A 13,300-nucleotide genomic window follows, 5' to 3' on the forward strand; every position below is an offset into this window, starting at 1 on the left:
TAATGTTAATATCACATTCAAATTATTTTTTCATGATTTTTAAAAAGATTTTATTTTTTAGTATTAAGTTGTACATGTTTTATAAAAATTTATTCTCTAGGTTATTCTGCATATAAAAGTATAGGGGTAAGACTATCGAAAAGGGAATATTTTACGAGATATTTCGCTATATCCGCATATGCGGCCTTTCGCCCCACAATGCGTCGTGGAGGATACGACGGCACTCGAATAGAGATTGGAGCCGTACGCTTTAAAACGATTCGACTTTAAAACGGTAACTGTTCTCGGGAACCATGGCACTTATCCGGATGGTTCTTTTTTTTCAAATGTACGAAATTTATACTGCGGATTTCTGGGCTAAAGCCACAGAAACCAAACCTGTTGGCTACAATTAATTTCTTATCTATATATTGTGACGCTGATTTTTAATGCACCTCGGCCACCCGGAGAAGTGATCGAGAACTTACCGCCCACTCAATACATTGGCGGCCCGCGATGTAAGCTGGAAAAATTTTTATCTTACGAAAAATATCGCGAGATTCTGTTGGGCGCCTGGCGTGAGTAACACGCCTCGAAATCTTTATCTTCGCTAATCCTCAGGTAATATGCTGGGTAGCTCAGTACCGCGGAGAGAGGAAGGGTAATTTTAGAGAAAAAAGGAAACACTTGCCAACAACACGCTATTTATTTTTATTTGTTTATTTTACCAGTTAAAAGTACAGATCAATATATTTATACACGTATATAATTATATATGACTATCTGTCCTATAGAGATGCGAAAGCATCTGTGCATAGGACTGGTATAATATTTAATTCAAAATAGCGAATTCATATAAAAAAGAGATAATTTTTATTTTTTTTTTCTTCTTTTCATACCAAAAATACAGCACATTACTAATTAAAGTTTTGTGCCAAAGTATAGTTCAACTAGACTTCATATATTTATAATCCATTTCAGGAGATTATTCTTAATTGATTTCTTATCACTTTTTAAGCTCTTTAAATTACTGGGTAGCTTATTAAAGTATTTAAACGCAGTGAATCTAGCACTTTGACTAGCAATATTTTTATTTATCTTTGGCAAAGAAATAGATCTATTTCTAGTATTTACAAATACTTTTCCATATTCAACTTTGCATTCGTCATAAAACATTAACAATGCACTGAGAATATAGGTTTTACTTATGTCAAGTATACTATCAATATTTTCGCCTATTTTATTAATAATTTTCCTCTGATTGGCCAAGATAGATTTGAATATATTATTATAAGCACTTCCCCACGCCGTTATTCCATAGTTTATAATGCTATCTATAAGGGCATGATAAATTATTTTTAGCGTTTGCTTATTCATGAAACTACTTATTCTATGAAATAGAAAAATTAAATATTTTAATTTTTTTGATAGCTCTATTATGTGATAGTCCGATTTTATATGACTATCAATAATTAAACCCAGATATTTATAATATTGCACTCGTAACAACTTTTTATTATCGATATTTAGTTCAAATTCACTTGGTATACTGTCTACGTAACAACCAAAGGTGATGAAAGAAGACCTATCAATATCACGGGTCAACACAAAATTTTACCTAGACTTTAAAGTATTGAATTTCGATTCTTTAGTTCGTAATTGGACGAAAAAAAATATATAGCATGAAAAAGTTTGCTTTTGTATTTAGGAGACCGATTGAACGATATTTTTCAAAATCTGTGGTTTTAATTATCAATTAAAGATGAAACCATTTAAATAAACATTTTTATTATTTTTATTAAGTTTCACTATCAAAATAAGTTACTAAAAAATAGAAAATAATTCAAAAGTGCACGCTTTTACTTTTTCTTTCATGTTCGTAATTACTTTCTCTCAATAAACCCCAAATATAGTCTCCCATCATGTTTTCATTGTATTGGCCTTGATAACGTTGTCCGAAGCTCAAAATGTCTTGATGAAAACGTTCTCCTTGCTCTTCTGAGTACGCTCCCATGTTGATTTTAAATTTATCTAAATGAGCATGCAGCATATGTACTTTTAATGACATCCTGCAGCCCATGCCCTTAAAATTTTTTAGCATATCCTCAAGTAGCTTTTTGTAGTTTTCAGCTTTGTTATTTTCCAAAAATCCAGAAACGACTGCTTTGAAACTGTTCCAGCTCGCTTTTTGAGTACGATTCAGCAACGTTGGAAATTTTTCATCGGCGAAAATCTGTTTGATTTGCGGACCAACAAAAACCCCGCGGTAATTTTGGATGTGTTAAAAATAATTAAAAGTTATAAAAAATTTAAAAATTAGTATTTTTACTGTAACTATTACAAAAGCAAACTCTATACCAAAAAAGGTATTTTCTTTTCGTTTTTGTTCATAATTAACCAGAAACTCATAAAATAAACTTTGGGACGAAGAACAAAATTTTTTTTGTAGAGCCGTGTATTGAGTGATAACTGATTTGTACACAACCACAGATTCAAATTCCTTAGCCAATTATTAAGTTTTAATCTAACATCATTCCAATTTTTGCCAGAGCACAACACCGCTGTGTCATCTGCATATGAAACAAGAGACCCGATTGGGACAACTTTGAAAATATCATTGATATATAAAATAAACAACAGTGGACCGAGGGTAGTACCCTGGGGCACTCCTACTTTAACAAGCATCCGTTTACTTAAGGGGGGAACCCGGTTTATGAGGTCGAAATTTTGCTGTTTTTCATGATTTTTTTTAACCAGGAAGGAATAATCACAAAATGTTTAAACTTGGAGGATATTTTATTTATGTTTTCAAGTACACTTTGAAATTTTTTCAAACGATTTCCGCCGGAAATAGTGAAGTTACCGCGTGGAGTCCATGGGCGATTGTCATCCGAGCAATTGGCTTGCGTACATCCCTGACGTCGCAATTTTTATCTGTAATGATCAGGATTTTTTTTTTTCATTAAAAACATATTTTCTAAGAATATGAACCTAATTTTGATCAAACAAATTGAAAATTGCATGTTTTTGAGGTGTTTGAACACAATGTCATGTTTTTATACTACATTTTTTCATCTTTCTTGCATAAAAACATATATTTTTAATAACAATATAATCCCTGAATTAGGTTCATATCACGTGGAATTGAATAAAGAATATCTACACCAAATTTCAGAACGATTGATCAATAACTTTTTGAGCTAGAATGCACGCAAGTCGAAAAAAAGTCGTTTCGAGAAAAACGCGTTTGAAATAAAATGTAGCGAAAACGAGAAATTCAAGGCAGTAATTAATTATAAAAAATGCTCACCGGTTAATCAGCTATTCCAGCACGATATAGCAATCCCTCTTCTTGCTCATATGCGTCATTTTTAGCTTGCAACTCCGCTTGACGAGCTATACGACCTTCCTTCGTCTCCAATGAGCTGCGCCTACTCTGTCTCGTCACTCGCTTTCTGTCCATGCTCTCGGCATAATTGAAGCTCTGTGAGCCAACGACGATATTTAATTCATTCATCAGCATTAGAAGGGTTGAATTTCCTTCATTGAATAATGCAGTAGCCAAGAATGCTGCAATCTCGACTATTTTTAAACCAGCATGTAGATGCTTTGGAGCCAGTCGCCAAACGGTTGAATTGAAACTTTCGTTCGCATTCTGCGTATGACCGCCTAAGCATCTCGTCAGCAGATCGTCTCTCGATAAATCTTCGTATATCGGAAGAATTTCTTTTTCAACGTCGGGGTGTAATGGGGTAGGGTGCGGTTCAGGCTCTGTTCCAAGTGCTTTAGCTTGCTGCCACTTGCACCAGCTATCTTCTCCCTCTGGACAGTTGTCATGTTGTGGATTGTTGTCTGTGGATATCATGTGCTGAAAAGTTGCCATTATAGCCTTCTTCATGTCTTCGACGCTGTTTATATTTCTTCGAATCGCTAAGCCGTAGTACGTGCTGAGCTTTTTCACCAACGCCTCTGTCAATTTTCCTTTTCCGCCCAGTTTTTTATCTTTCATGATGTTTCGGAGCCGAGTTCCCATCCTTTTCTGAACATGGCCTATACATTCACTTTTAACAACTTTCAGTTCATTACCGTAGGGATTCAAATTTAGAATTGCTGTGAACGTTTTCGAATCTCCATCACCGTTATAATTACCGTGCGCTTCTTCTCAGAACCGACGGGCGTGCGCGGGCGGTCACTTAAGTGCTCATTGCATTCGAACTAATGGGAATTTTGCTTTGAAATTTTGACCACATATTCTTGAATAGTTATACTAACGATTCATGCAATAAAAAAAGACGATTTTTCGATCGGTCTAAACTGGGTTCCCCCCTTAACTTATCATCTATTTTAACGCATTGATATCTCTCACTAGGCTCACTAGGCTATACGGGATGTTTCGGCCGATTGCCTTGATTTATGTATTTCATATTTTCGCGCATTAAAATTGTACTACGCGCGTCGCGCGCAATACTCATTTTAGACGCTTACGCGCTCAAGTCAAGCTCTTGTCTCGCTCATGGCGTCGCCGCAGCAGCCTCGCGCTCCGCGCCACTTTTATTGAAACAAGTAATTTTTATAACTTTGATTAGGGAACGTTTTGTACAATATTTATCGAAAGAATATACAAGTTTAGTTAAGGTTAAATAACGTGAGTTTACTTTTATTTATATATACCTCTCTCTCCTCAACCGCAAGATTCTTATTTTTGCGCACCCACAAGATCCAGCTTTTTCTCTTCAAGTTGCAAGAGCCGCATCATTTTATGGTCCTTCGAGCCGGATTCATACAGGTGCGTAAAAAACGCTGTATTTCACAAAATCTCGGAGTGAGACTTTATCTTACAAAATTCTCGAAGTGAGAGAGAGAGAGAGGAAGTGCTCCGAAAAGTTCAAGTGCATCATTTCTTTCGTTAACCTAATCTACATAAAAAAAAAAAAATATAACTTTAAAGCTACGACTCACTCATGTCTAGCTTCTGCAAATCAAGTGTAAACTGAAAAATCCTAAAAATAAGTTGCATCTGTGAAGTGTGCAAAAGTGCCAAAAATCCATACAACTCGTATCTGCAAAAACCGTTACGAGTAGTACGACTCCATCTTGAATCATCTCCAACCGACGCCGTGACGTCATCATCAAGTCGCCGGCCGTCGAGACTTCCGCTTGGAGCAAGACCCGAAGCGCCGTCTAGGCTGCTCCCAGTCGACCATCTTGGGCGCCGAGAGAGTCGCGGTGGCCACCGAGCAGCGCAACGGCGGAGCCACCAACAAAGAGCGGAAGCCGGAGCTCCGCAGCCGCGAGCTGCAACCTGTCATCAGCTCCACTTTTCTGCTCTTCGTCAGTACCGGCATCGCTTTTTCCCGCCGAGGCGTAGCTCGCCGCACTTCAACAACGGCAGCAGCTACCGTGGCGCAGAGCAGTTCTCAAGCAGACGCTCCTGCTGGAGCAGGCGGCGCCCCGCAGAACATCAGGCGAGCGATCTCTTCGGAGCAGACATCGCAGCGCGGCGCACCAAGCGCTCGCTGCCTTCCGGAGTCCACCGACGTCGTCGCGCGGCGCAGCGAGCTCCAAAACCCTCATCGGCTGCCGTGGACAGCTTGACGCAGCACAGGCGCTCACTTCACACGGAGACAAACACCTCCGTTTCACTCGAAACGCTACAAGAGGTTACGTACGCAAGCACTGCTTGACTACGTCAAGCAACCTAACCTCACATTCAGTTCTTACTACAATCAAGATGACTCCAGAGGAAGCAAGCACTCTTCTAGCAGATCAAGCTACCTTGTACAAAACCATTGGGGCTTCACACACCATCATCAAGGATACAACAGCATCAGCCTTATTCAACGAGCACCAATGGGAAGTTCGCCTCGATCTACTGGAGAAAAATTGGAAAATGTTTTCGGACAATGATCTTATTCTACAGAGAGCTGCAACCAGCAACAAGGAGTTGGACTATTTTGCAAAAGGGGTTTCGGATGAAGCTTTGAGCTGGTACATTGACACGAAGGCTTTTATGTTGGGAAAAATCAAGGAGTTCACAAAACCTCCTGCATCTACGGTTACACAACCTACGGTTACTGCACCTCAGGCTACGCTACAGCAAAGTGTGGTTCAAACCTCATATGAAGCAATTAAACTACCAACTTTCAACGGAGTTCAGAAAGAATGGCAAACTTACAAGGAGCAATTCACTGCATTAGTGATCAACGAAGCAAGCATGGCTCCAGTTATCAAACTTCAACGATTGATGTATTCCTTAGGAGATGAAGCAAGACGTACGATACAAACCATCAGCGTGATCGGAGACAACTTTACAACGGCATGGGAAACGCTGTGCCAAAAATTTGATAATCCACCTCTACAATTCCGCCTGCAAATGGAAACTCTAGTCAACATGCCTTCATCCAGCAAGGAATCAGCTGCACACCTTAGCGGATTGCTAAGTACAGTTTCAGAAAGCATCAGCAGCTTCACCGCTCTAGGTAGATTAGTCAAACAATGGGACGATGTGATTATATTCTTCATCACTACCAAGATTTCTGAACGCACTCGATTGGATTGGTTCAAGTATATTTCTACGGAAAGGCTTGGCAATTTCCCTACATTCAAACAGTTAGAAACTTTCCTGAAGGAGCGGATTCGTTCTTTGGAGTTGGCTCACTCAAGTCTCGAGAAAGCTCCAGCTAAGCCGCCAAATACGAACAACATCGATACATCGAAGCACCGGCCGTATAAACAACATGGAAAACCTTCATCAACGGTATCGTATTTTAATAATTCAACAAAAAGGGGTAAGCAAAATAGACCTCCTGCTATCTGTTCGTATTGTCAAGGTCCACATTTTGTAACGTATTGCTCAGTATTTCTCGCACTTTCGTGCTCAGACAAGTTACAGTTTATTGAGAAAAACAACTTGTGTTCTAACTGTTTAAATTCACATCCAATAGAAAAGTGCTGGGTCAAAGGTAGATGCCGCAAATGTGGCAACAAGCATCATTCACAACTTCATGAAGTTTATTCAACCATGGAGAAGGATAACTCACGCCCAAATAAAAGTACTCAACCGCCTGCCAAGGACGGACATGCTGGTAATTCTTCGGATCAATCGTCGACTTACTGCACCATGGGGCATGTGGACCAATGCATGCCCTCACCTGCTTCAGCATTTGTGCGGAGAAAAGGATTTTTAGCTACAGGCATCCTCACCTTCCGGTCACCTCAAGGCCATCGAATGGAAGTTCGAGCACTTCTGGATACATGCTCAGAAGACTGCTTTTTCAGCGAGCACATGGTGCAGACTTTGTCACTTTATCGTCAACAAACTTCAGTCGTTTGCTACGGCGTTGGCGACCAAACAACCTCTGTGGCTGATGCTCTTGCTACAGCTTACTTATACTCTGATCCGCTTCCAGACTTTTCATTGGCTGTTACCGGGCTGATACTCAAAAAGGTGGCTGGCACCACTCCAAATCAGCACATCTCCACGGCAACGTGGCATCATCTCAAGGGTTTGAAACTGGCCGACCCTGCCTTCAATGTTCCTGGTCGTGTCGATTGCATTCTCAACACCGAAGTCTTCGCTGCGATCTTACGCAATCGCATCAAGAAAGGCCTACCAGCCCAGCCTGCAGCTCTGGAAACAATCTTCGGATGGGTCGTCATCGGAGCTGAACAAGCTTTTTCGAAGGCCAGCTCACGCACCAAGGTTCTGCGCACTGTGACCGCAAGTGCAGAGGCATCAGAGCTTTCGCAAGCTCTCACAAAATTCTGGGAACTAGAAGAAGTTCCTCCTGCTGTTCATCTTTCACCAGACGAGGAGGCCTGCTACGACCACTTCAAGAAGACGCATACGAGGAACGAACAAGGTCGTTTCGTTCTTCGGCTTCCATTCAAGGAGGCTCCGACCTTGCCTGACTCCAAGGCAGTAGCAGAAACTTGTCTCAATCGTCAGATTCGACGCTTCAAAAAGAACCCACAGGTGGGAGAAGCATACTCAACTTTCAGGCAGGAATACTCTGATTTAAGACACATGGAGGTAGTTCCAGAGGATGAGGCAACAAATCCAATTTCCGGTTATATTCCACATCATTGTGTTTTTAAGCTCTCGAAAATTCGAGTTGTGTTTAATGGATCACAACGTTATTCTAATGGTAGATCATTAAATTCCTACTTACATATTGGGCCAAAATTACAAGAGGATGTCCTCATTATTATTCTGCGATGGTCATTTTTTCCAATTGTATTCACTTGCGATGTAGTTAAAATGTTTCGTCAATTTTTAGTGCATCCAGAGGATCGAGACTATCAAAGGATAGTTTGGCGTCCATCATTCAACGATGATCTCAAAATTTATCGACTCAACACCGTCACATATGGCGAAGGCTGCGCCCCTTTTCAAGCCAACGCTTGCATGCTCCAGCTTGCTGACGACGGAGAGTCTCAATACCCCAAAGCTGCTGAAGCCTTACGTCAAAATAGGTACGCCGATGACTTTTACATTGGAGAAGACACTGTAGAAGGTGCCTGTGAATCACGTAAGCAATTCGTTCAATTACTTTCTTCTGCTGGCATGGAAGTCGGTAAGTGGGCTTCCAACCGCGTCGAAGTTCTTCGAAGTGTAAAGTCTCCTGAGCCAAACCTTGCTATTAACGTTCTTCAGGAGCAAGAAGTCGTATCGACTCTTGGGCTCAGGTGGCTACCTTCTGAAGATGCTTTTAATTTTAAAGTTTCAACTTCTTCTTTGCCAAAAGTCATCACAAAACGATTTCTTCTCTCGGAAATTTCTAAATTATTCGATCCAATTGGCTACTTAAGTCCTGTAGTTACGAGAGGAAAAATCTTACTTCAAAATCTTTGGCTTAAAAAACTTGGATGGGACGATCCTGTTCCTCCCGAAATTCAGGAAGCCTGGACAATCTTTCACAAAGAACTGTTGGATTTAGAGAAAATAAAAATTCCAAGATGGCTTGGAACTAATTCATTTTCGGGGTGGGACCTACACTGCTTCTGCGATGCATCTAAACGTGCTTACGCAGCTGCTATTTATGTCGTCACACCATCAGGGCAGACGTTTAGTTCAAAGCTGTTAGTTTCAAAATCGAAAGTTGCACCAATAAAGGTGATTAGCATACCAAAGCTTGAACTTTGCGCCGCTGCTCTGCTCGTAAAGCTTCTCTTATACATTTTAAAGCATCTAAAGCGAAATCCATCTCGAATTTTATGCTGGAGCGATTCTAAAGTAGTTCTTGCCTGGCTACTATCACATCCATCACGATGGAAAACTTTCATTGCAAACAGAGTAAGTTTCATCACCACTTCTCTGCCAGCCGATACTCATTGGGGTTACGTATCTACTTTAGAAAACCCAGCTGACCTACCTACGCGAGGTCTAAAACCATCTGAACTTAAAGACTCTTCCTTGTGGTGGCACGGTCCAACGTGGCTTACAAAACCTTCTTCTGAATGGCCAAAAACCACAGAACAATTTACGACTCAGGAGGAAAGTTCTCCAGATGAGTCACATGTTTTTGTGTCACAAGAATCAGATCTTATGGCTTGGACTGAAAAGTTTTCGTCAATTGACAAACTCGTGCGTATTCTGTCATACATTCATCGCTGGCGAGCAAATTCTAAATTAGAGCGATCCAAACGACGAGTTGGAGGTCTCTGCGCTTCAGAACTTAAGGTTGGACTTACTTATTTAATGAGAATTCCGCAAAAGGCCTTCTTCTCGGCTGAACTTCAAAGTCTAAAACAAGGTCAAAAAATTGCACCTAATAGTATCATTCTCAGATTGTCGCCAGAGTTGAAAAGTGATGGTCTGTTGCATGTTGGAGGTCGACTTCAAAATTCCTATCTCACTGATGAGGAAAAACACCCAATAATATTGCCAACAAACAACCATATCGCAAAACTTCTTGTTGCTCAAGCTCATAAAAAGACTCTTCATGGCGGTCCGACAGTCGTCCAAAGTCATCTTAATCGAAAGTTCTGGCTAGTCAGAGGTCGCAATTTTATTCGAAAAGTTGTCCATGATTGCGTCAAATGTGCTCGGTATGGTGGAGCGGTAATTCAACAGCAAATGGCCCCTTTGCCTGCTGTACGTACAAGACCATCTCGACCTTTTACCTATACCGGAGTTGACTATGCAGGTCCATTTTGGATACGCTGTGCCCCTGGTCGAGGACAGAAAGCGTATAAAGCATACGTAGCAATTTTTATCTGCATGGTAACTCGCGCGGTGCACATCGAGATAGTTTCGAGTCTTACTTCTGAAGCTTTTCTCGCAGCTTTTCGTCGATTTGTTGCTCGTCGTGGTTGCCTCTCTTCATGTATTCCGACAATGGTACCACCTTCAAGGGTGCCGACGAGGAATTGTATCAGTTGTTTTGCGAAACCTCTGCTTTCAGCGAGGAAGTAGCTGCAAGCATTGCAAAAGATGGTGTCACTTGGTCGTACATTCCTCCTCGCGCGCCTCACTTTGGAGGCTTATGGGAAACTAACGTGCGCTCCTTCAAAAAACATCTGTACAAAGTTATTGGTAACAACAAGTTGACCTTTGAAGAGTTTTATACACTCAGCTGCACCATTGAGTCGTGCCTGAACTCAAGGCCACTCAGCCCTCTCAGTTCCAACCCTGAAGACCTGGCCGCTCTTACGCCTGGCCACTTCTTAATTGGTGCTGCTCTGACGTCAGTTCCAGAACCTTTTGATCAGACAAATGAATCTGTTTCTCCCCATACTAGATGGCACTTACTTTCTCTCATGAGAAATCACTTCTGGAAACGCTGGAAGTCTGAATTCCTGTCACAGATGCAGCAACGTTCTAAGTGGCTGTACCCGAACGTAGTTCACAAGGTTGGCGACCTTGTCTTGTTCAGGGACGACCAGCTTCCGCCATCAAAATGGCCACTTGCTCGCATCGTTCGACTGCACCTGGGGAAAGACGGTCTCAGTCGTGTGGCCGTGATCAAAACTGCCACCAAAGAATACACCAGGGCACTCAACAGCTTGGTGCGTCTGCCTATCAACACCGAGGTCCAAGAAGACCAGCCACCCCCGGCTTGAGCTGTCATAGTGGGCGGCATGAGCAACACCACGTTCCATTCAATTGTTTTCAAGAATGAACAGATAATTTTCCAGATAAAAATTTCAAGACTGAAAAACTTATTGTATTAGCTTAGGGAACTTCAATTAATTTCGCGAGTTGTTGCTTAAAGTAACTAAAATTATATTTACATTTACAATTTTTTATACAAATGTTGTCAATTAACGATTGATTTTTAACTTGTTATCGATCAAATATCTGTTATACGATTTTTACACTAAAAGGCTTTATTTTATGTACAAATATTGATGACTTCGTCACTACGTTATTTACAATTGTTCAAGTTTTTTGTAATCACAAATGTTTAAAGTTTTATTATTATACATTGTAAGACGAATGTCATAAACGCCATTCGTAGTGGGCGGAATGTTTCGGCCGATTGCCTTGATTTATATATTTCATATTTTCGCGCATTAAAATTGTACTACGCGAGTCGCGCGCGATACTCATTTTAGACGCTTACGCGCTCAAGTCAAGCTCTTGTCTCGCTCATGGCGTCGCCGCAGCAGCCTCGCGCTCCGCGCCACTTTTATTGAAACAAGTAATTTTTATAACTTTGATTAGGGAACGTTTTGTACAATATTTATCGAAAGAATATACAAGTTTAGTTAAGGTTAAATAACGTGAGTTTACTTTTATTTATATATACCTCTCTCTCCTCAACCGCAAGATTCTTATTTTTGCGCACCCACAAGATCCAGCTTTTTCTCTTCAAGTTGCAAGAGCCGCATCACGGGAACTCTAGTCATTGACTTCTGGATCCCTAGCCTCTAATAAATCTATCTATCTACCGCTAAGGTAGCTTCCAATCAGCTCCAAAACACAACCTCTTATTCCATACGCTTCTAATTTATTAAGCAAAATTGAATGGTTAACAGTATCAGAGGCTTTTGCCAAATCCAGAAAAGCTATCGCAGTTGGGCAATTAGTGTCTACTTTTTTGTATACATATTCAGTAACAAAGTTGATCGCATCTTTAGTACCTCTGTTCTTGACAAAACCGTACTGCCTATCAGATATAATTTTATGTTTGTTTACAAAATTAATTAATCTTGCATATACTATTTTTTTCATTATTTTAGCAACATTGGATATTAAGGAAATTGTTGTTGTAGGATCTTGGAAATGTAGGTCAATAATTTAGCATCAAGTTTCAGTTGTCAACGTTTCGACTCTAATTGGAGTCATCCTCAGGACAATTTAATGCATCTATTGAAAACATCTGATTGTAATACATTGTTGATACCATCGGAACAACATTATGGTACATGATAAGAAATTAAAATAATAATAAAATTAACGAAATCGTCTATATAGAAACAAAGGAACACTAACCTTATATGAAGTAGTCAAATGTTACAAACGGTGAGAAGTAATTCGATAAAATAATATAATAACACAGTTAAGATGTTTATTGTCACTTTTTTCTCACTTTCTTTATCTTCTGTCTCCATATTTTATTGATGGTTAAAAGATGGTCTGGTCAAAAGGCAACTACTCTATCAAAGATCGTTACTGACAGGAGTTGGAGACAGTGGGCGGGGGGAATATAAACCCTTTACTTGTGGAGAATGAAAGAGGATGAGAAGAAGAGAGTAAACAAATATGTATATAAACGTGTGAGATGTGTGGGAGGTCGTTCACATCCCGTAAATAAGAAGGTCGTTCGAATACCTTGTTGATGATAAAAAACAAACAGTCAAATTTTTCGAATATAATAAAACTTTGTTATAAAAACATTGACGAAAGAGAGTTGAAGGACAATGAGTAAATAAAGTAATCCGTTTCTTGTGCCGATTGAACATAGATAAGAACAGAGGAGTGATTAGAGGTATAAAAAATGTGAGATAAGTGAGAAGGTCGTTCTTAACCATATGATGAAGAGGTCGTTGAACTGCCTACGCCTTCATATCCTTGATTAATTTAATATAAATTTCGCTTTAATTTTCGATGTCTTGTCTATGATTGACAGCATCGGAGTGATTGGCGATGTTACACATTTCTAACACTTATCATATATCATAATGTTGTTCCGACGGTACCAACAATGTATTACAATCAGATGTTTTCAATAGATGCATTAAATTGTCCTGAGGATGACTCCAATCAGAGTCGAAACGTTGACAACTAAAACTTGTTGTTAAATTAATAACCTACATTTCCAAGATCCTACAACAACACGTATACTACAAGGTCAAGATCATTTTTTCAAAAAAT

General features: G+C 40.0%; 2 protein-coding genes across 7 annotated transcripts in view; one reads left to right on the forward strand and one right to left on the reverse strand.

Moving 5' to 3' along the window:
* LOC107216665 (GTP-binding protein Di-Ras2) overlaps positions 1-13,300 on the reverse strand; it is a 432,275-nt gene that overhangs the window by 171,893 nt on the left and 247,082 nt on the right. The window lies entirely within an intron of this gene.
* Positions 5,711-11,043, forward strand: LOC107227884. The gene is made up of 3 exons (XM_015669163.2): positions 5,711-6,767; positions 6,924-10,075; positions 10,336-11,043. The coding sequence occupies exons 1-3, from the start codon at positions 5,711-5,713 to the stop codon at positions 11,041-11,043; spliced, it is 4,917 nt and encodes a 1,638-aa protein (XP_015524649.2).

Source organism: Neodiprion lecontei, chromosome 7 (assembly GCF_021901455.1).
Source record: "Neodiprion lecontei isolate iyNeoLeco1 chromosome 7, iyNeoLeco1.1, whole genome shotgun sequence".
Taxonomy (NCBI): domain Eukaryota; kingdom Metazoa; phylum Arthropoda; class Insecta; order Hymenoptera; family Diprionidae; genus Neodiprion; species Neodiprion lecontei.

Coding starts and splice junctions, on each gene's coding strand:
- LOC107227884 (XM_015669163.2), top strand. CDS start 5,711: ATGACTCCAGAGGAAGCAAGCACTCTTCTAGCAGATCAAGCTACCTTG. Junction 6,768..6,923: donor TAATAATTCAACAAAAAGGG/GTAAGCAAAATA, acceptor CACATCCAATAG/AAAAGTGCTGGGTCAAAGGT. Junction 10,076..10,335: donor AAATGGCCCCTTTGCCTGCT/GTACGTACAAGA, acceptor ACCACCTTCAAG/GGTGCCGACGAGGAATTGTA.